We start from the raw sequence: 21,871 nt of genomic DNA, 5'->3' as shown, positions 1-21,871 counted from the left end.
TTGTTTCCTGACAGTGAGTTGAAGCTGTTAAACTGCAGCTGTCCTCCTGCTGCCTCGTTGTTTCAAAGCTCTTTGTTTCTCTTTTAGTTCTCACTCTTTCTTTCTGTTTCTGCTGTCCACCTTTTCACATGGAAAATCATTTCACTGTTTCTCACTGAATGACTCCCCAAACTAGATTTGAAATTCTATCAAGTTTCTAATCATTACAAGTGATTCATGTTTCTATTTGATGTGTAAATGGAGATGATTTGTTGCTGTAGTTATAAAACTTTAGATAAAACAAGTTTAAACAGGAAATGTTGGCATATTCACATAACAGATATTTTAAAAAGTGTTTTTAGTCTTTCTTAATCAACACAACCAGCCTGGTATAACTGTCTGTCACACATTAATGTCTACATGATAAGTAGTGCTTATTTCCTGTGTCTGAACTTCTTAAAACTTATTGCTAGACAAATACCATTTTTTCCATCACTGTTTAAAAAGGACTGGAAAAATAATGTAAATTTGCCATCTGTTGTGTTTTTACAAAAAATGTTGTAGTTAAAATTTAAGTTTTTATATTAAATAAAATCTATTCACATGTAAGAACAATGGAATTCCTTGATAATATGGTCAAACACCATTGTGATACAATTCAATGGGGTCTAAAATTGTCAAAAAGTTCTGTTATTACTCGGTTTTTAAACTGTGATATATTTACTTGTATTTAATTTAATAAAATTGTATATTATCCAGGTTACCAGCAGGTTAAACTGTAATCTAACTTTCAGTTAGATAGTATCTGGAAATCCATTGATGGAAAAGTAAAAAGCAAATCCAAAATTCTTCAGAGAACAAGGAGCACATGAGGGAACTTAACCAAAGTATCTGAGAAAGAACAAAGGAAATAGATTATAAATGCTAGATAGTTAGTGGAAGTGGACACAACTGCAGAAAAGGGCACAGCTGAAACTATTCAAGACAATGAAACAAAATAATAAAGGCTAAATGCATAACAGAGCACACAATTGACTAACAAGTTTACAGAACAAATTACACCAAAGGATAATAGAGAGAGAACACTGAGGGATCACCTTAAAGTTAATAATAGGGACAACAGTGTTCTTGTCCTTTTTATGTGACTATAAAGAGTAACTTCAAACATTTGTGATTGTTGTGGCTCATGATGATGATAAACAAGACACTTAAAAGCACTGTAATTTCTCAAGTGAGACTTGCAACCTACTTCACGACATGGGCACTCCGATTGTGCTTCATTGTTGTGTAGGCCTTCTTTATGTGTCAGTAACTTTTTAGCGTTTTCACTGAGACACCACATCTATGACAATGAACATCCTTAAAATGCTTTTGTTGGAATGTCACTTTCACAGTGCTCCATGGACACTTGAATAGATACATTTCTTTAAATCCAAAGAAGCATGTGTACTGAACACTACTGTGTTCACTCACTACTGCCCACTCTCAACATCATGAGAGAAAAGCACTGGGTTAATAGTGTAATATTTAGGTGACTCCTCTGTTAACCAGATGCAATATGACTGGTCACATTAAACTTTTGTTTAATATTAATGGTAACGTTTCTAAAGGTGTGTGGCAATGTGCACCACTGCTGTGCCTGCTGTTGATTATGAATGGTCCTTTTTCCAACTTCAAAAAGTAAACACTCATTGTTCTTGTCCTTGTAAGGTCCATTTGTTCACCTGATTCAAACTAGAAATGGTCCATTTTTATCCCCCAGATTTTTCTTATTGCTGGCTATTTGATTAACGCCTTTTCCTTCTCTATCAAAAGGTTAAAAATTCAACACTGTCTGCTTGTAAGTACACAGAAATCACAATGGCCTCTTTATGGAAAGTGTGTTTTGTTGATTTGAAAGTTAGCTGATGTTAACGTTGCAGAGTGTCTACCCTACACTCAGGCATTAATGTTTATTGTTCAAATTAATTAAATATGTAGATAGCTTCAAAATTATGTCTGCGAATGTTCTCAGTCATCCAGGTCATCGTAGTCAAAGGAGCTTGCAAAGAAAGGCGTCTGGACTTCTTTAAGTTGCTTGATGACGTTTCACCTCTCATTCGAGAAGTTTCTTCAGTTCTAAGGTCAAATGGTGGAGAGTCCCAGATTTAGTCCCAGATCCTAGTGGGAGTTTCCCCCCAAAGAGGGACAAAGGACCCCCTGATGATCCTCTAATCGCCTGAGCCAAGGTGTGAAAGCGGGTGTGTGTCCCAATCAGCCAGGGTTTGGGGTGAGCCCATTGTGAAACCTGGCCCCACCTTATCATGCGACGCCTGTGGCCGACGAGGTAAGGCTATTGTGAGCGTACTCCACCCACGTCAGTTGCTCGCTCCAGGTGGTCTGATTAGTGGACGTCAAGCAACGGAGAGCTGCTTTGAATTCTTGGTTGGCCCGTTCCGCTTGACCGTTGGTCTGTGGATGAAAACCTGACGAGAGACTGACCTGGGCCCCTAAGGAGGTGCAGAACTCCCTCCAAACACGTGACGTGAACTGTGGGCCTCGGTCCGAGACCACTTCAGCGGGGATCCCGTGGAGGCGAAACACATGAGTTGACAGAAGAGGGGGGTCTCCAGGGCGGTGGGGAGCTTGGAGAGATTAACAAAGTGGGCAGCTTTAGAAAAACGGTCGACAATGGTGAGAATGACTGTGTTACCTGATGACGGCGGAAGACCAGTGACAAAGTCAACCGCAATGTGGGACCAGGGGCGGCTTGGCGTAGGTAAGGGATGAAGTAGGCCAGCAGCGGGCTGGTTGACAGGTTTATTCTGGGCACAGGTTGGACAGGCGGCGATGAATTCTTGGACGTCTTTGGCTAGTGTAGGCCACCAGGCGAACCGCTTGATGAAGGTGACAGTGCAATGAATGCCCGGATGACAGGTGAGTTTTCCGCCGTGGGCCCATTATAGCACTCGTGAGCGAACGGACGTGGGAACAAAGAGCAATCCTGGGGGACCAGTCCCCGGATCCAGTTCTGCCCGCTGGGCCTCCTGTATGGCGGACTCGATCTCCCACAACAGGGCTCCGATAATGCATGTGGGAGGGAGAATGGGAGCCTCACGGTTGGGGTCCTCTGCAGTAGTGAATAGGCGGGAAAGGGCATCTGGTTTCACGTTCCGAGAGCCGGGCCTGTAGGTGATGGTGAAGCAGAATCTGGTAAAGAACAGAGCCCACCTGGCTTGTCGGGCATTTAGTCGTTTAGCCGACCGGATGTATTCGAGGTTCTTGTGGTCAGTCCATACCACAAAGGGTTCTGTTGCGCCCTCTAGCCAGTGGCGCCACTCCTCCAGGGCGAGTTTGATTGCCAACAGCTCCCTGTCCCCGATGTCGTAGTTCTGCTCTGCAGGAGAGAGACGACGGGAGAAGTAAGCACAAGGGTGGAGCTTACCCTCTAGTTGCTGGGAGAGAACGGCTCCGACCCCTACATCCGAGGCGTCCACTTCCACGATAAACTGCCGCTTGAGATTCGGTTGCCGGAGGATGGGCGCTGACGCGAAGCGTTTCTTTAGCCGGGAGAAAGCCTCCTGAACCTGATCATCCCAGCAGAAAGGTACCTTAGGTTAAGTTAAACGGGTTAGTGGTAAGGCAATCTTGCTGTAATCACGAATGAACCTCCGATAAAAGTTTGCAAAACCGAGGAACCGTTGAAGCTGCTTACGGTTAGGTGGAGTGGGCCAGTCCAAGACTGCTTGTACCTTAGCTGGATCGGTTCTTAAATCGCCCTGTTCGATGATGTAGCCCAAAAATGACACAGTACTCACATGAAACTCGCACTTCTCCCCTTTAACAAAGAGGTGATTCTCCAGGAGACGTTGCAGGACTTGTACATGATCAGAGAGAGAGAGTGGGAGAAGATGAGGATGTCATCAAGGTACACAAACACAAAACGATTGATGAAATCTCGGAGAACATCGTTGACTAGACCCTGAAACACAGCTGGAGCATTAGTCAGTCCAAACGGCATGACCAAGTATTCAAAATGGCCCAAGTGCGTGTTGAAGGCCGTTTTCCACTCGTCTCCCTCTCTCATCCTGACTAAGTGGTAGGCATTCCGCAGATCGAGCTTAGTGAAAATGGTCCCCCCCTGCAGGAGTTCAAAGGCGGAGGATAAGAGTGGCAGAGGTTATTTATTCTTAATGGTAATGTTATTGAGGCCCTGGAAATCAATACATGGCCGAAGGCTTTTATCCTTCTTAGTGACGAAAAAGAACCCGGCAGCCACAGGGGATGAAGAGGGGCGAATCAGTCCATCAGCCAAGGATTCATTAATATACTTCTCCATGCATTCACGTTCAGGTTGAGAGAGACTGTATAAGCTACTAGTGGGAAGAGGTGCACCTGGGAGCAAATCAATACTGCAGTCGTACGGGCAGTGAGGAGGAAGAGAACGGGCTCGGTCCTTACAAAATACTTGCTTGAGATCATGATACTCTGACGGGATGGCTGAAAGTTCAGGGGGCTTGTGTGGTAGTGGGTTAGATGCTTTTACTGGAGTAGCTGCTTTTAAACAGGTCATGTGACACTCCTCCCCCCACCCCAGAACCCTCTCCATCTTCCAGTCGAGTACAGGGTTATGCTGGCGTAACCATGGAAATCCTAGCACTACGGGCGTGAGAGGAGCTTCAAAGACATAAAACTGCAACAGGTCAGTGTGATTCCCAGACAGAGTTAGGGACACGGGTTCTGTAACGTGGGTTATGTTGGGGAGACGCTGACCATTTAAAGCGGTGACCTGCAACGAGTGGGGCAATGCTTGTGTGTAAATCTTAAGTTTAAGAGCCAGGGAACCATCCATGAAGCTCTGCTCCACCCCAGAGTCAATCAGCGCCTGAAGCGAGTGAGAGGCAGAGTGGACAGTCACTTTAGCGGCTAGCATGAAGTGTGGAGGAGAATGTGAAAAGGAGACCTCGCCCACCCGTATCCTCCTTTCTACCGGCGGGGGAGGTCTTTTGGCCGTGCAGGAATGACCTTGGCGAGATGGCCCTTGTGGCTGCAGTAAAATCACTCACCAGACCTCCATCTGCGTGCTCTCTCCTCTGGGGAAATTTGGGAGCGTCCGATCTGCATGGGTTGCTCATGCTCGTCGCCGCGGTCCACTTCCCGATCGCTACTTCCTCTGGAAGCCGTCTCCGCTCGCCCCACGGTCCTCTGGGAACCGTAGTTGCTGGCGCGGTGACACGCCCTCAAATGTTCATCTACCTTAACACATAAGGTGATTACTTCCGACAGAGTCTTGGGCAGCTCCCTCATTAATAGTTCGCCCTTGAGTTCATCACAAACATTGTTTAGTAAGGTACTTATCAGCGCAGGCTGCCCCCATCCAGTCTCCTTAGCCAGTGTCCAAAACTCCACAGAGAAGTCCGCCATACACCGTCTTCCTTGTTTTAAGTTCAGCAAACGGTGGCCCTCCGGTGCCCCTTGCGAACATACTTTTAAACTTTGAGAGAAAATGTCTGTGAAGGTTCTCAGTCATCCAGGTCATCGTAGTCAAAGGAGCTTGCAAAGAATGGTAAATGGTAAATGGCCTGCATTTGTATAGCGCTTTTCTAGTCCATAGGACCCCAAAGCGCTTTACACTACATTCAGTCATTCACCCATTCACACACACATTCACACACTGGCGATAGCAAGCTACATTGTAGCCACAGCTGCCCTGGGGCGCACTGACAGAGGCGAGGCTGCCGGACACAGGCGCCACCGGGCCCTCTGACCACCACCAGTAGGCAAACATGGGGTTAGTATCTTGCCCAAGGATATTTGGCAGCCAGGAGGCAGCCTGGGATCGAACCACCGACCTTCTGATTAGTGGCTGACCTGCTCTGCCACCTGAGCTACAGCCACCCCGCTCTTTAAGTTACTTGAAGACGTTTCACCTCTCATCTGAGAAGCTTCTTCAGTTCTAAGGTCAAATGGTGGAGAGTCCCAGATATAAACCTAGTGGGAGTAACCCCCCACAGAGGGACAAAAGGACCCCCTGATGATCCTCTAATCGCCTGGCTGATACTCTGGCTGACTGGGACACACACCCAGTTTCACACCTTGTCTCAGGCGATTAGAGGATCATCAGGGGGTCCTTTTGTCCCTCTGTGGGGGGTTACTCCCACTAGGTTTATATCTGGGACTCTCCACCATTTGACCTTAGAACTGAAGAAGCTTCTCAGATGAGAGGTGAAACGTCTTCAAGTAACTTAAAGAAGTCCAGACGCCTTTCTTTGCAAGCTCCTTTGACTTTGAGAGAAAATCAGCATAGGTAATCTCCGGGTTGGTTCGTAACACTGCTTGAGCCCAGTTTAAGGCTTGACCGCGGAGTAACTGAACAAAAAAGGCTATCTTAGCTCCATCACTTTCATACACTCAACAAAAATATAAACGCAACACCTTTGTTACTGCTCCCATTCCCCATGGGATGGACGTAGAGACCTAAAATTCATTCCAGATACACAATATAACCATCCCTCCCAAACAGTGGTCACAAATCAGTCCAAATGTGTGGTAGTGGGCACATCTGCTATATTGAGATAATCCATCCCACCTCACAGGTGTGCCACATCAGGATGCTGATCTGACATCATGAGTAGTGCACAGGTGTACCTCAGACTGCCCACAACAAAAGGCCACCCTGGAATGTGCAGTTTTGTCTCACAGCAAAATGCCACAGATGCCACAAGCAATGAGGGAGCGTGCAATTGGCATGCTGACAGCAGGAATGTCAACCAGATCTGTCGCCCGTGCATTGAATGTTCATTTCTCAACCATAAGCCGTCTCCACAGGCGTTTCAGAGAATATGGCAGCACATCCAACCGGCCTCACAACCGCAGACCTCGTGTAACCACACCAGCCCAGGACCTCCACATCCAGCAGGTTCACCTCCAAGATCGTCTGAGACCAGCCACCCAGACAGCTGCTGGAACAATTGGTTTGCACAACCAAACAATTTCTGCACAAACTGTCAGAAACCATCTCAGGGACGCTCAACTGCATGCCCGTCGTCCTCATCGGGGTCTTGACCTGACTCCAGCTCGTCGCCGTAACAGACTTGTGTGGGCAAATGCTCACATTCGATGGCGTCTGGCACGTTGGAGAGGTGTGCGCTTCACGGATGAATCATGGTTCACATTGTTCAGGGCAGATGGCAGCTGAGAATGTCCCAGTTCTTGCATGGCCAGCATACTCACCGGACATGTCACCCATTGAGCATGTTCGGGGTGTGCTTGACCGGCGTATACGACAGCGTGTACCAGTTCCCACGAATATCCAACAGCCTTGCACAGCCATTGAAGTGGAGTGGACCAACATTCCACAGGCCAGAATTGAGAATCTGATAGACTCCATGCGACGATGTGTTGCACTGCATGAGGCAAATGGTGGTCACACCAGATACTGACCGGTTCTGGGTCCCCAGACCCCCAATAGCGCAAAAAACTGCACATTCCAGGGTGGCCTTTTGTTGTGGGCAGTCATTTAAGATTAGTTAGTAAATAACAATTAGTTAATGTTGTTCATGAGACTAAAATCATCTCACTGTGGTAATGTAAATATGATATGGCCAATATTATATGTATTATCAGATTATTATGATATACATATATGTATAAAAAAAATTAAAAAAAAACACCCAGTATGCCCCTGCGGGCGGTTTATCCTTCAAGCTCGGGTCCTCTACCAGAGGCCTGGGAGCTTGAGGGCCCTGCGCAGTATCTTAGCTGTTCCCAGGACTGGGCTCTTCTGGACAGAGATCTCCGATGTTGTTCCCGGGATCTGCTGGAGCCACTCGCCTAGCTTGGGAGTCACCGCACCTAGTGCTCCGATTACCACGGGGACCACCGTTACCTTCACCCTCCACATCCTGTCGAGCTCTTCTCTGAGCCCTTGGTATTTCTCCAGCTTCTCGTGTTCCTTCTTCCTGATATTGGCCAGGGTTACTTACTACGCAAGTAACCCTGGCGGAAGGGACTACACGAATAGGATGAGGGACCTATGGATGGATGGATGGATGGATGGATGGATGGATGGATGGATGGATAGATAGATAGATAGATAGATAGATAGATAGATAGATAGATAGATAGATAGATAGATAGATAGATAGATAGATAGATAGATAGATAGATAGATAGATAGATAGATAGATAGATAGATAGATAGATAGATAGATATTACAGGATATATTATAGCAGTGATCTTTAACTCTGAGTCAAAGATTCAAGTTGCAGTTATTTATATTTCCTATCACCTTAATCTTCACTCAAAGACAAGTATCTTTGACAGTGCATATATAGATGTATTATATATAAGAGACAAATGTTGTTCCTTCAGTATGTTGGCATTACTAAATTTGGCTCAATGCTTACATATATGTGTAAAAAGCAAATGTACGAGCTGTGATAACTGTGTCTGATAGAATGAGGAGTAGACTGATATATAAAATATTCCTTTATTGGGTGAGAAAATCACACCATGTCATAACTGCTTTAAGTCATACAGAATAGAAATCAGAGCCTTAAACAGGCTGACTTCTGCTAAATGGGTCAAACTGGGCAGAAAGTCTACAAACACATAACATCCTTATAGAATATGATGTAACACTATAGATCAACTTACCTCAGAATATATAAAGCATATAAACAATTACAGCAATATGATGCAACAAACACAGCAGTGCTACTGATCCAAAATACTCAAAGCTTCATAGAACTGAAACAAACATTTATTTTTAGCTCCATTCTGCTGCTGATACATACTTTAGGTTTCTGAAGATTAAACTTGTTGCTGCCTTTCATAGTGTGTAACTTGAAGGCCCTGAGTACTTTCTCCCACACTGAAAACACTGGGATGATCACATTATTTGAACATTACCTAATAAGACTGATTCAGGACAGACAGTTATGTTAATAAACTTTCCTAGCAGTCCTTCACAAACAGGGAACAGTCTGTCTATTCTCTCCATCTGTCAGCTGCTGATGGCTCTTCCTCCTCCTCTTCCTCACACACTGTTGAGTTTATCCTGGTGGATCATCAGGGGTGCAAAGCCTCACAGATGATGTGCAGCAGTGTGCAGTGGCGTGCACAGACATTTTGGGGGGCAAGTGCTCCAGAGGGAAAAAAGGGCACTTTTTGCATATGTGGAAAACCTTTTCTTTTTATAATAAAAAAATCGCACAGGTTAAATGCAATTTGACTTTTATTTCAAAACATTCTCTAAAAATCAAAAATCACACCACAAAAAGATAAAATCTGTATCCAACTCTAAACTATATACATACATATTCTCAAGTGTCCATTAAATGGAGTGTACTGCTCTAAAGAAGCATCCTTCTTGGTGCCATGTCTTTGTAGATGTTGATGACCTCGTTGTAATTGATCTCCACATCTTTCTCAATGGCCAACAAGAGGAGATCAGACAACCTTTCTTCTCCACACAAACTTCTTAGTTTATTTTTGATTATTTTTAGCTTTGAAAAGGATCTTTCAACTGTCGCAGTTGTCACTGGTAGTGTTGCGTAGATCTGAATCATTTTGACAAAGGCAGGAAAGATCAGCTGGCCATTGTTTTCCCTCAGTATCAGAAATATTTCTCTGAGGTCTTTTGAACTAAAGCTGGAGTGGAAGACCTTTAATTCTGTTTTGAGCTGGTCCTCATCTTCTCCATAGAATTCACAGAGGATGTGGACAGCTTCAATGGCTTCTGGGTTTGGTGGGCCTACCCAGTTAGCATGCACAGTTAAGGGCTGGAAGGACTGAATGATTCTGGCCGTTGGGCTTCCAGTATTGTCCCCTTTGAACCTCCTGTTCAGTTCCCCAGTCATGATGTCCAGAAAGGTGAAATATACACCACTCCTGAAATATGCCTCCACTGACTCAACCTGAGCACCTACTTGAGACACTGTGGTGCTGTGTTGGAAACGCACTGGAACTTTCCGCTTTCTCTCCTGACCAGGCACCACGGTAGGTACTGGAATGTTGAAACTCTCTGCCTTCTTTGATGCACATCTAAATATCTCTCCAAATTTCTCCTCAGACCTCATGGTTTGCAATGTGTGAAGCACACCATCAATTACCTTGTAGGCAGTGGAATGGTCCAACCCTTCTTCCTGCAGAGAATCTGATGCCAAAGCAGTGACTTCGAATACTGGTGTGGTGATTTCCATGCAGAGAATGAACATAAAATTAATGGCATTTCTGTACATCTGAGCATCACCTTGGGCCAGGTTAGGTGGGTCACTGTCACTGATGTCATCAAGGAGCATCAAAATGGCAGCACATTGAAACGTATCTGTCATTGCGCTTTATTTTAAATGTATGGATGTGTGTTGGATCTGTTGGGTATTGTAAAGCTGCTAACTTTGACATTATGTGATCGATCTGTTCTTCCTCATTGTGGTCTTCAGAGAGCACTACATCAGTGTCTGTAGGCCTAACTGAACCTGTTGCTGCATTGGTCGCGGCTTCATCTGTTTCTATATCTCCCTCTTCTGCTATGCTGGTAGATGGCATAGAGCTGCTTCCCTGCTGTGACTGACTACAATGGAACAATAATAATAATAATAGTATTATTATTTATCATAATAATAAGCTTAAACAGATAGTTTTAATAATAACCCATACTGCAAGTCTTGTAACATAGAAATAACTTTCGTAGGTACAAAATAATAGTTAGCTCAATGCCTGCTGATTAAGTTCATTAAAAACTAAGTGTGAACAGCTTTTAAGATTTTTCAATAGAATTAACTGCAAGGAGCAGGTTACATTAAAACATTAAAATAGAACCTGACTCTGCCCTTGACTCTTACCTTTCATCTTCATTTTCCTTTGCTTTCATCCAGGAGAGCAGAGAACTGCTTCCCTGGGCTGCCTGTTGTAGATCCCTTTCTTTCTCCTTTCTCAGCATCTCTTTCCTAGGCATTATGCTTGCTGAAATTAGTAAATAAATAGACCAAAATGTATGAGAACGAATAAGACTGACTGTGGTCATTACAAGAACAGGGCAGAATGGTCGTTTTCACAGGCAATCGGGAACTGCCTATTTTTCCTTTAGCAAATTAATGTGTTAATGTTGCCAATATGTTACACCAAAAAAAATTAACATGTCTAACCAGTGCTTCTCAAAACTTTTAACATGCACCACCCCCAACACCGTACCCTTCAAACTACCAATAACAACGTCACTGTTCTATCACAATCAGGTCACAACACAGTGCGTAAATGTCTGCGAGCATCCCTGAGTCAGTAACAACCAGTTAGGCTAAAGACTGCATCTTTAGACAGTTGGACGGTGTTCTAACTTTCTCACAGGAGACACCTACTAAAGACAGTCAAAGACATTAATTTCAATCTTACCAAAGTAGGACAGTAGTTGACGTTAGTTATGGAAAGGCTAATCCACAAAAACGGAGAAACGTCCATAATTCCATTATTCATAATCATGTCAAGGTTTTAGGTTTTTCTGCAGTTCCATCTCTAAAAAGTGTGATGTCTTCCCGTCACTGATTTCAGTTTGAAAACTTTGTATTTATTCACAGATTTCTGTGAGATCATCCTAAAATTTGTAACGAAAAATGGGCTCAAAAGAGCCCTCTGCCTAACGGCATGTAGCCTATAGCATAACGTGATATTTTCAGTAGTGTATGCAAAAAGGTCGGAATTGATGGAGAGTAGGGTTGCCTAAATGGTTTAGGTTACATTTTAAATGTGTCGTTTTTTTGTTTATACATATGGATGGATGGAGGGGGCAAGCTGGCAAAGTTTGTCATGTGCAGTTTCTGACAGGCTACTTCACAACAAAACAATTGCAGGTTGGTCTTAGAGGGCAAACAGAATAATTTCACTCGATTCATGGGTTACCTGACTGGTTGGGAAGGGAAAGAGCTGCCGTGTTGTCCGCCGTGGTTCCCAGTCGCTATAGTTAGCCTACTATGCCTACTCCAAGTAGTCCTATGTCATGCCGCTGCTACACGCCTCACAACAAATGAACTGCAAGCGTGTTCACGTGACACGGTGACAGTGAAAAAGCGACAGGGTTCGGGTGTCTTTGAAGAAGGGGCACAAATCAAGCCATTATTTTCACACCTTTTTAAATCGCGCAGCTTTAAAAAAATAATAATAATCACGTCTTTCAAAAGGGCACTTTTTTGGACTGAAGGCAAAAGGGCAAGTGCTTCAGCACCACCTCGTCTCTATCTGTGCATGCCAGTGGCAGTGTGTCCCTCAGTCTGTCCTCACTCTGGACACTTTTTTGTTTTTGCAAGTGTTTTTGTTTTTGCAGGTGTTTTTCTTTGGCAGGTGTTTTTGTTTTTGCAGCAATTTTCTTTTTGCAGGTTTTTTTCTTTTGCAGGTGTTTTTGTTTTTGCAGCATTTTTCTTTTTGCAGGTGTTTTTGTTTTTGCAAGTGTTTTTCTTTTTGCAGGTGTTTTTCTTTTGCAGGTGTTTTTGTTTTTTGCAGGGGTTTTTCTTTTGCAGGGGTTTTTGTTTTTGCAGGTGTTTTTCTTTTGCAGATGTTTTTGTTTTTGCAGCATTTTTCTTTTTGCAGGTGTTTTTCTTTTGCAGGTGTTTTTGTTTTTGCAGCATTTTTCTTTTTGCAAGTGTTTTTCTTTTTACAGGTGTTTTTCTTTTGCAGGTGTTTTTGTTTTTGCAGGTGTTTTTCTTTTGCAGGTATTTTTGTTTTTGCAGCAATTTTCTTTTTGCAGGTGTTTTTCTTTTTGCAGGTGTTTTTCTTTTGCAGGTGTTTTTGTTTTTGCAGATGTTTTTCTTTTGCAGGGGTTTTTGTTTTTGCAGGTGTTTTTCTTTTGCAGGTGTTTTTGTTTTTGCAGCATTTTTGTTTTTGCAGGTGTTTTTCTTTTGCAGGTGTTTTTGTTTTTGCAGCATTTTTGTTTTTGCAGGTGTTTTTCTTTTGCAGGTGTTTTTGTTTTTGCAGCATTTTTCTTTTGCAGGGGTTTTTCTTTTTGCAAGTGTTTTTCTTTTGCAGGTGTTTTTCTTTTTGCAGGTGTTTTTCTTTTGCAGGTGTTGTTCTTTTTGCAGGTGTTTTTCTTTTGCAGGTGTTTTTGTTTTTGCAGCATTTTTCTTTTTGCAAGTGTTTTCTGAAGTTGCAGTCCGTTTGGCCTCTCAGTGCCACCGTAACAGGTGGAATCAGGACCACATTAAGACCTAATCACCTTCTCTCTCTGTCACACACACACACACACACACACACACACACACACACACACACACATTTGCTGTAACACAAAAAGAGAGAGAGTATTTAAATGTAAAGTCTGAACATTAGTCACTCTGTCTTCGGTGTGTGTTAGGAGGGTAAAAGTCCAGCTGGCTTATTTTCCTACCTGGACTCCATGGTAACGTTGTCATAAAAGCACGTCAATAATTAATATGGACTTTTGCGTGTGCGTGCTTTCAAAGTTTTCCTCACACACACACTCTCTCTCTCTCTGTTATTACAGTCTGTGTGTGTGTGTGTGTGTGTGTGTGTGTGTGTGTGTGTGTGTGTGTGTGTGTGTGTGTGTGTCTGTTCCTGTCTAGCTGTCTTGTGAGAGCCAACAGTCACACACACCGGTCCTCACAAATTTGAAGGCCTGTTTGAGGCTCAAAATGTGGTTTTAGTGTCAGGATTACAATTAGGTTATGGTTAGCTTTATGGTAGTTTAATAGTTTAATTATTTATATAGCACAATAATTACAACAGGAGCGTTGACCAAAGTGCTGTACAAGAATACAACATACATAATAAAACAACTTAGAGTATTAAAAGCAAACACCAAATATGAATTAACAAACAACTCTCATGCCCTATTAAAAGCCAGTAAATAAAAATGCGTTTTAAGATGAGATTTAAAAAGATTGACAGTATGAGCCTGTCTGATGTGTAGGGGTAAATTATTCCACAGCTTAGGTGCTACGACTGCAAATGCTCGATCACCTCTATGAACCAGCCTCGACCTTGGTACAGCTAAAAGCAAAAGATCACTTGATGGTAAGGGTTAGGGTTAGGGTTAGGATTTCATTTTTAATGGTTAGGGTTAGGGTAAGGGGCTAGGAAAAGCATTATGTCAATGTCCTCACTAAGATAGCTGAACGGGCTTGCGTGTGTGTGTAGGTGTCAGTGTGTGTGCGCACGTGTGTGTAGGGAGGGAGGGAGCAGAGCAGACTTTGCCCTGCATGCAGGAAACTGTCGCTCAGTCGCCACACCACCAACAACGCTGCGACCAGCCGAGGAACTTCACACCAGCCAGTGAGTACAAACTGGGAGAACTGGAAGAACAGATTCACAGCTGGGGGTGAGGGGGACCACATTTAATGCCTGTGTCACTGATCCTATGTTCAATCTGAGCTTGCAGGTCCAGCTCAGAGGTCAGTCATGTGACTGAAGGCCTCACCTGTGACATCATAGCAGGGCCAGTGTTTATATATGAGGTGAAAACACTAACACACTTCTGTATGAGAATATTATGGTTTATCAAAGTTGGGGGGGAAAGTTTTCATGGTCAGTGTGATCGCTTCTACCTGTGGTTACTCAGCTGTTTGAACCTCCTGATGACTTAATGGCAGTCGCTCCAGGAAGTATCCAGAGCCGCTCGTTTGATCTTACATTTCCCACTGCAGTATTTTAAAGTATTTGATTTACTTTGTTTTAGAACGAAAATAATTGATTGTATATAGAAGACTGATTTCTGGACTGCATCCATAGCGTGAGGAGCATTACACAGACACAGACAGACACCTGGTCATTAGTTCTCAGTCCAAGTAGAATCCAAGAATTTCATTCACAGACTTCTTGAATGGTCTGCTAGTACAATTAACTGCACAGCAGAAATATTGTTGTTCAGGTAATCAATTAAAAACGACATTCTCCAACAGCAGGTCTTTGATGTAGCCACTGTTGAAGTGCATTCAACCTGCAATCTTCTTGATGCCCTATGGGGGCGACATCTGGGGTCCGATTGTATGGAAGTCTATGAGAAAATGAGCCTATTACACAACTTATCTCTCACCTCAGTTAATACTTTCCTAATGAGTTTATGGTCTCAGTCTCCACTTCCAGGTCTTATCAAATACAACATGGTGTTCAGTTTGTAACTTATGGACCCATTGGAGGATTGAGCTGAGTAGGGAAGGATTTAGAGCATGGATAGGAGCATGCAGTGTAGGAAAGAGCCGTTATTTTAAGAAGAGAGGTGACTATTGAGCAGCAGTATAGCTTCATGCTGAGAAGGAGCAGTACAGATGAGGAAGTCAGGAGTGGTAGGTAGTAGGTGGAGGTATGCCCTGGAGATGAGAGAAATAAAAGTCATTAGAAACAAGACAGAATAGAGAGTGGATATATTGGACAAAAGCGGCAGAAGGAAAAGAGGAAGACCTCAGAGGAGGTTTATGGATGTAGTAAAGGAAGGCTGTTAGTGAGGTAGGCAGATCCGCCATGATGATCCCTAAAGGGAGCAACCAGAAGAAGAAGAAGAAGAAGAGTGTCTCTCATTGGTTTCTAAAAAGTCTGTGGCACTAAAATCAAGCAGCTTTGACTCTCACATAGAAGTCTTTGCACATCAAGCCATTCTTCAAGAGTTTTTGTGGAGTGCTGCAGCCCACTAACCTGATCTAAGTGCATGGTGAATGCTCCAAGCTGAACCCCTGTATCTGTTGCTGGTTGGGGACTGAGATAATCCCAGTCCAAAGAAACATACAGTAGTTGAGACAACTTTGGAGGCAAGGTGTAGTCAGACTCAGAAATCTGTGTGGTTTTTCTGTGTCCTGGTGGTCTGTGGGAGGCTCTGTCAGGTCATCAACCCTTAACCTGTGTAATCTGTGGATTATGATGGTGTGACATCTGCACGGGCACCTGTCGATTCGGTTTGTGAGATTGCTGACACACGTTTGCCATCAGGATGGCCCTCCCCAGTGCTCGCTCTATTAATTTCATTCTTCTCAGTGATGTCTTTAGTCAAGAGAATTTGGACTTCGTAACAAAGACTTGGCAGCACAATTTGGAATTTAATCATCTGACTGAGCTCTGTCCAAAATAGTGCTCCTTTGTTGGTGGTGGACTCGCCGTCATCTTTAAGAACTGCGTTATTTGTTAGTCTGTGTTTTTTGGACATATCTATATCGAAAACAACTTGTTGTGGATAGGCGTAGCTTTGGGTCATGTGGTGTCGGTAATAGTAATAGTGATTGCTATATCACCTGTTCACAGCCCGAGGGAATTTTTGTGAATGAGTGGGTGATGGGGGAAGTTGACTTTTGCTCACCGCTCAAGCTTAGAATGTTTATTTTGATCACTGTTTTTCTACAGATTTTAAGGATTTGATAACAAATAAAGAAGTTTTTAATCTGGAACTTTGACTTATGTTTTGAACAGCGGGCGCGTCAACATTATCCCCCTATTAGCCCCTAACCCATTCCACAATTGAGCCCTACACACAGACACACAAATCTTATTTAAAAATCTTTTAAAAACCTTATTCCCATTCAGATTGTAGCCTCCATCTCTCTTGAATATTGATTGGTAATAGATTATTTCTAGCTCTAAACATTATCTGTGCTATATTGTAATTAACCAAGTCATGGAGTTTTCACAACTTTTGTCTGTGTCTGTCTTTTAATACAGAGCTTACCCTTCCTAAACAGTTATTCAGTCAGCATATTATCATCCAGCATGCCACTGAACTTTATCGGATTTGTTTAATGTTAAGTTAGAGTCAGTATTGGATGCAGAAATGTTTGTTAGAGATTTTAATGAAAAGACAGGCATTCAAAGAGTCATTTATTTTGAATAAATGAAGCTCGTCTGCAGTTAGAAGGTCCAAACCACCGAATGAAAAGTGCATCATGTGAAGGAATGAGAAAAGGGAGTCTGCATATTTTATCAGTATTATATTGTTCAGTAAAAGAAATCTTAATGTCCTTTTAATAAAAATAAGCAGACAGGTATCTCCTGCTTTTTCATACTTACACGTGTTCTTTAACAGGTATTCTCTAACATTTCTTACTTTTATTATTAAAAAATAAATTGTATTTATTTGGTAAATAAAGTAAAATAAAATGTTGGCAAAAATGCTGTGCCTTCATCTGCTCACTCTGTTACTGATTTTTCTTGTTCTTTAAATCTGGATTGTTTTCAAAACCCTGTTGAGTATCACTGATCTGACAGGCAAAATGAAACTTTCATCGAGCCCTGCAGGTGTGCTTCCCACATCACTGTGCTAAATGTTTTTAATTCAAAACCCAAGAAACAATCTCACCTGGACTCATCCTCACCCTGAACATTGTGGATTGGTATCCAGGCCGTCGTTTCTTGTCAAAGATTTGAGAAAAGCCAGGTTCTATCAGAGGTTTCTTCCTGTTAAAAGGGAGTTTTTTTCTCAGTGTGCCACTGTGCTATTGTTGGGGTCTTTACCCTACAATATAAAGCACCTTGAGGTGATGTTATGTAAACAAAATTTAGTTAAATTGAAAAACTGTGAAATGTTTGTTTATAAGTAAATGTATATATTAAAACTTCACTAAAGCTTGTCTCACTGCAGGTGTTCATCATGAATTCTTCAGCACCACCTCCTCCATCATCATCATCATCATCATCATCATCATCATCACCGGCATCAACATCTACCTCGATCAGAGCTGGGAAACAAACCCAGCTGAACTCCTCTTCATCCTCTCCCCCTCCTCCTCCTTTTACTCTGTCTCTCAGAAGTCCTGAGCTGCAAGCAGAGTTTCTAAGAGGTAACCTTTTTCTAAGGCTCAATTTTGTGTTGATGGATAACTGAACAGAACCTGAAACAGGGCCCTGAGGGGCCCGGGTGGTCCTGGGTTTCTGTATCAAACTACCACAGAAGAATTGAAAACCCCCAAATCTCAAGCACAAACAGCCACAAATGTCTTCTTATCTTTGTCTTTCCAGAGTGTCGGAACAAATTTAAGCCTCACAGCGACGACAGTGAATCCAGCGGGGTTTCCTCCACCACCTCCCCTGTGGCCTCCCCCTTCAGCCTCACTCCTTCCTCCTCCCCCTCCAGTTCTTCATCCACCTCGCCGTCCCCTGGCTTCAAGGACAGACAAGGTGAGCCGGCTGGAAGTACTGTCCTAACCTATGTGAAGTGACTAGCTCGCCCTGGTGGAGAGGACCCATTAATAGAAAACATATCTCTGAGAGACTTTGACGAGCTGTTACTGGTTTATTGTGCTGATGTAAAACAAACAGGCTCCACTCTTGGGTGTGGCATTTTGTGTTTTAGAGATTTGGTTGGACCCATATGAAAACTAAAATTATTGTCTTTGTTCAGCTCGTCTGTCACTGTCCAGCCCCGAGCTCCTTTCTGAACTGAAGGAATCCAAAAACCGCTCCCTCCGACACGTCCCCGCGCAAAAGGGAATGACCACCGTTTTCTCAGGGCGAGGAAGAGCATCAAGACAGGTGAGCAGAAACAACTTTTCTCCGTCTGGCTCTCCAGCTTTCCTTCTTTTCATTAAGACTACAAACTAACTTTATTAAAACCTTACAACACAGCAGCCATGATGTAAAGATTCAGAAACATTTTAAAGCCTTTATTTATTTTATCCATTTATTTTATAACATTCATAAACAATGTGTGAAACGATGACACTGAGAAATTTTGTTTATGTTTAAAAAATGTCTGATCACCTGTAATCCTTTGAAAGGCAAATCTTTCCACTGATGTATTTCAGTTGCTCCATATAGTCCTACTTTGATTTCATAGAGTTTGAGATGCTTCTAGTGGCTGACGGTTCTGGACTACAGACAGGCCAGTTTAACAGCTTTACTCATTACTAGAATTTGATTTAGCATCGTCTTGCTGGAGTAAGAAAGGTGTCGTTTGGATGGCGGCATGTGCTACTTGTAAACCTGCAGATATGGTTCAGCACTGGGGCCATCCAAAGAGTGACTTCCTAAAGCAACCAGAGATGTGTCGGTTTTCTGAGACAAAGTTAGGAAAGGATACATTTAAAGGAATTAAATGATCTGAATTAAATTCTTTAATTTTTCTTTTCAGGCGTCTGACTCCACTACACCCACCAAACCGGCCAATCCGAGGGTTTCTCGCTGACTTTATGAGCAACGTGTCAACCAGACTATGAACTCTAATTCTCCGTATTAATTATGTAAATACAGTAAAAACTCATCACCAGCTCCTGAACCATGTAGAAGACCCTGAAATAAAGTACAGAACAAGGCTCTGCAGATTTATATTTGTTCATCAATTAAAAATGTTCAGTTCATTTTTAGAGAAAGAAAAAAATAATTAATTTAACCAAATGTCTGGTCATGCAGGCTGGAGTGTGGACTTCAAGCCATGACTTTGTTGTTGCTAGGGTATCTTGTCTCACCACTTCAGAGTTCTGAATACTAAAGCTCAAAGGTATAAGGAGTGAAAGCTGATATCCAAGAGGTAAATGTTGAATTGAATAATTAGGGTACTTGCGTAGCTATTGCTGTGGATATAGCTCAGCCGGGAGCGTCTAAAGAGCAGTTCTTGAACTTTTTCTCTCTTGACCATTTTTTTCCCCAATACTGATTGGTAGATTAGGATTCCACTTGCTGTCACATATTCAGGGAGTGCAGAATTATTAGGCAAGTTGTATTTTTGAGGAATAATTTTATTATTGAACAACAACCATGTTCTAAATGAACCCAAAAAACTCATTAACATCAAAGCTGAATGTTTTTGGAAGTAGTTTTTAGTTTGTTTTTAGTTTTAGCTATTTTAGGGGGATATCTGTGTGTGCAGGTGACTATTACTGTGCATAATTATTAGGCAACTTAACAAAAAACAAATATATACCCATTTCAATTATTTATTTTTACCAGTGACACCAATATAACATCTCCACATTCACAAATATACGTTTCTGACATTCAAAAACAAAACAAAAACAAATCAGCGACCAATATAGCCACCTTTCTTTGCAAGGACACTCAAAAGCCTGCCATCCATGGATTCTGTCAGTGTTTTGATCTGTTCACCATCAACATTGCGTGCAGCAGCAACCACAGCCTCCCAGACACTGTTCAGAGAGGTGTACTGTTTTCCCTCCTTGTAAATCTCACATTTGATGATGGACCACAGGTTCTCAATGGGGTTCAGATCAGGTGAACAAGGAGGCCATGTCATTAGTTTTTCTTCTTTTATACCCTTTCTTGCCAGCCACGCTGTGGAGTACTTGGACGCGTGTGATGGAGCATTGTCCTGCATGAAAATCATGTTTTTCTTGAAGGACGCAGACTTCTTCCTGTACCACTGCTTGAAGAAGGTGTCTTCCAGAAACTGGCAGTAGGACTGGGAGTTGAGCTTGACTCCATCCTCAACCCGAAAAGGCCCCACAAGCTCATCTTTGATGATACCAGCCCAAACCAGTACTCCACCTCCACCTTGCTGGCGTCTGAGTCGGACTGGAGCTCTCTGCCCTTTACCAATCCAGCCACGGGCCCATCCATCTGGCCCATCAAGACTCACTCTCATTTCATCAGTCCATAAAACCTTAGAAAAACCAGTCTTGAGATATTTCTTGGCCCAGTCTTGACGTTTCAGCTTGTGTGTCTTGTTCGGTGGTGGTCGTCTTTCAGCCTTTCTTACCTTGGCCGTGTCTCTGAGTATTGCACACCTTGTGCTTTTGGGCACTCCAGTGATGTTGCAGCTCTGAAATATGGCCAAACTGGTGGCAAGTGGCATCTTGGCAGCTGCACGCTTGACTTTTCTCAGTTCATGGGCAGTTATTTTGCGCCTTGGTTTTTCCACACGCTTCTTGCGACCCTGTTGACTATTTTGAATGAAACGCTTGATTGTTCGATGATCACGCTTCAGAAGCTTTGCAATTTTGAGACTGCTGCATCCCTCTGCAAGATATCTCACTATTTTTGACTTTTCTGAGCCTGTCAAGTCCTTCTTTTGACCCATTTTGCCAAAGGAAAGGAAGTTGCCTAATAATTATGCACACCTGATATAGGGTGTTGATGTCATTAGACCACACCCCTTCTCATTACAGAGATGCACATCACCTAATATGCTTAATTGGTAGTAGGCTTTCGAGCCTATACAGCTTGGAGTAAGACAACATGCATGAAGAGGATGATGTGGACAAAATACTCTTTTGCCTAATAATTCTGCACTCCCTGTATGTGATCTTTAAAAGTTGTATTATTCATATTAGACGTCAGGGTTTAAAATACTGGGGTAAATGTACTGTGTGCAATCCTTTGAATCAAAATGCTGTCTTCAATTAAAATGTCCATTTCAACGATTTCTTTTGCTGCTTCCGTGGACCAGAGATCCACCAATCAGCACTGAGTGAAGGTACGCTTTCAGGGGTTAGGATTTTAAGGTTAGCTGTCTGTTAGACTTCACTGCATCCACTTTTAGTGCAATTTTCTAACCAATAAGACGGCTCCTATGCAATCAATTGACAGTGTCCAAGAAATTTATTCTCCAAGTTTGTGAGTGAAATAGTTTTTCTTTTTTTTATTTGGATGCTACTCAACAGAATGTCTCTGTGTGATGCAATTAGAAAATAATTAATATAGTGGTGGCAAAAGCACTAAAATCAAGGCTTCAAAGCTGTAGGTAACATTACCTTGGCTACACCTGTATTTAAATTTTTTATTTTGACTCCAGAGACAGGCCAGGTCATACTTTTCTGTAATACCAATTTGTAACATAGGATGGTGCAGTAACAGTGCACTGAGTGGGGGAAATACTGGTACTACAATAAGACAAGTACTGCCAGTTAGTGCCACCAGCACAAACTCGCAAAAGTAAATTAGTATTTATCTTTTTACTTTAAGAATATTCTTGAGTAAAAATCATAGTCGTTTTCTTGACAGTTTGATAGCCCCAAAAAAGGACTACTTAAACTG

At 42.7% G+C, this 21,871-nt stretch overlaps 1 protein-coding gene across 1 annotated transcript; it reads left to right on the top strand.

Moving 5' to 3' along the window:
- Positions 1-14,156: 14,156 nt before the first annotated feature.
- LOC113019752 (putative protein TPRXL) lies at positions 14,157-19,585 on the top strand. Its single transcript, XM_026163572.1, has 6 exons — positions 14,157-14,239; positions 14,346-14,421; positions 17,526-17,724; positions 17,903-18,061; positions 18,285-18,415; positions 19,014-19,585. The coding sequence occupies exons 3-6, from the start codon at positions 17,535-17,537 to the stop codon at positions 19,065-19,067; spliced, it is 534 nt and encodes a 177-aa protein (XP_026019357.1). The 5' UTR covers positions 14,157-14,239; positions 14,346-14,421; positions 17,526-17,534; the 3' UTR covers positions 19,068-19,585.
- The last annotated feature ends 2,286 nt before the right edge of the window (positions 19,586-21,871 follow it).

Source organism: Astatotilapia calliptera, chromosome 3 (assembly GCF_900246225.1).
Source record: "Astatotilapia calliptera chromosome 3, fAstCal1.2, whole genome shotgun sequence".
In the NCBI taxonomy this organism is placed as follows: Eukaryota; Metazoa; Chordata; class Actinopteri; order Cichliformes; family Cichlidae; genus Astatotilapia; species Astatotilapia calliptera.
The sequence above is the reverse complement of the archived record's forward strand: the minus strand, read 5'-3'. Positions and strand labels throughout refer to the sequence as shown.